The sequence below is a fragment of the Aplysia californica genome, unplaced genomic scaffold, assembly GCF_000002075.1.
Source record: "Aplysia californica isolate F4 #8 unplaced genomic scaffold, AplCal3.0 scaffold00869, whole genome shotgun sequence".
Taxonomy (NCBI): domain Eukaryota; kingdom Metazoa; phylum Mollusca; class Gastropoda; order Aplysiida; family Aplysiidae; genus Aplysia; species Aplysia californica.
The window spans coordinates 91,648-92,813 of record NW_004798139.1 but is presented as its reverse complement, the minus strand read 5'-3'; the positions used below and the strand labels follow the sequence as shown (position 1 = coordinate 92,813).

General features: G+C 39.2%; 1 protein-coding gene across 1 annotated transcript in view; it reads right to left on the bottom strand.

Annotated features, from left to right (window-relative positions):
* Positions 1–992, bottom strand: part of LOC106013410 (microcephalin) — a 21,842-nt gene extending 20,850 nt beyond the window's left edge. The window contains exon 1 of the mRNA XM_013089082.2: positions 874–992. Within this exon, the coding sequence (XP_012944536.2) occupies positions 874–904 (31 nt within the window). The 5' untranslated portion in view covers positions 905–992. The remainder of the gene's footprint in view (positions 1–873) is intronic.
* Between the last annotated feature and the right edge of the window lie 174 nt (positions 993–1,166).

Here is a 1,166-nt window from a genome sequence, read left to right as displayed (position 1 = left end):
AGCCTGAGCGGCCGGTGTGCCAGCCCACAAGCAAGGTGTGTAGTTCTTGGGCTGCGCTGCCTGATTTATGATCGCCTAGATCTAGATCTAATAGAAAGTATCTGAATAAATAATAATAGGGAGGAACTCAGTAACGAGCGACCACTATCATGAAACAGAGTCGGGGCTGGAAGTCCTTCCTAATTACCTAATAGGCATACAATAGCCTTGTCCACTGTCATTGAATTGTAATTGTAATGATGATGGAACGGTGCAAACAAGAACAATAACAATCCTTGTTAGTAGAGTTACTATCGACGAGTGTTGACTCTTGTTATTGTTTAATTAAAAGTTTATTTTAAAATCAAGCTGAAGTTGAAGTTGCCAGCAGTAACGTGACGTAGGATCTAGAATCTAGATAAACCATAATTACAACAATACAAAATGCGGTGATCTTATACTTTAGCACGTTAAATCCCCAAAGTCTACTAATCTCCGACTCAGACCTTCAATACTTTGAACTGGAAAAATGCGCAAACAGCCTTGCCTTAGGCCTGCCTAATTTTTTCTCGAACAGATCAGATGCGCAGATAAACTGAGATATGGTACATTGGTTTTTGGTCTTCCATCATCCTTTTGGAAGTCATTGAGTATAATCTAGATCTATATCTAGATCTAGATTAGGTCTAGATTTAATAGCGGTTGCTCGTTACGGAAGTCCTCAATTGAAGAATTTAACGTGCTAAAGTTAAAGACAAAGTAGATCACCCAAAATGCCAACAAGTCAACAGTTCAAGAAGTCAAAGTTGTGAAGAACAGTTCAGAAGAGTCCAGTGCGAGTGGATGTCAGGGTAGGATAGGCCAGAATCTAGATCTAATTTCTAGTTTGAATACCTTCAAGAAGAGACTTTGGTCTCGATTCCATCAGATTCTGAAAGTTATCCTTCAAAAATATAGGTTAAATCAATTTAGCGAAAAGTGGTCGCTATCATGAAATCAAATACGCCGCGACGGTTGCTGACTTGCTGCTTTCTGTGTCAAATTTAACGGAAGACGGAAGTGGATTGAGGATCTTCGTCACATGATTATTTCGCACAAAATGACCATACATTCTTTTCCTCGCTTTATTGGTTACTCCAAGGTATCGAATAAAAAAAGCGGGGGTGTGTCCAAAATTAATAAACGAG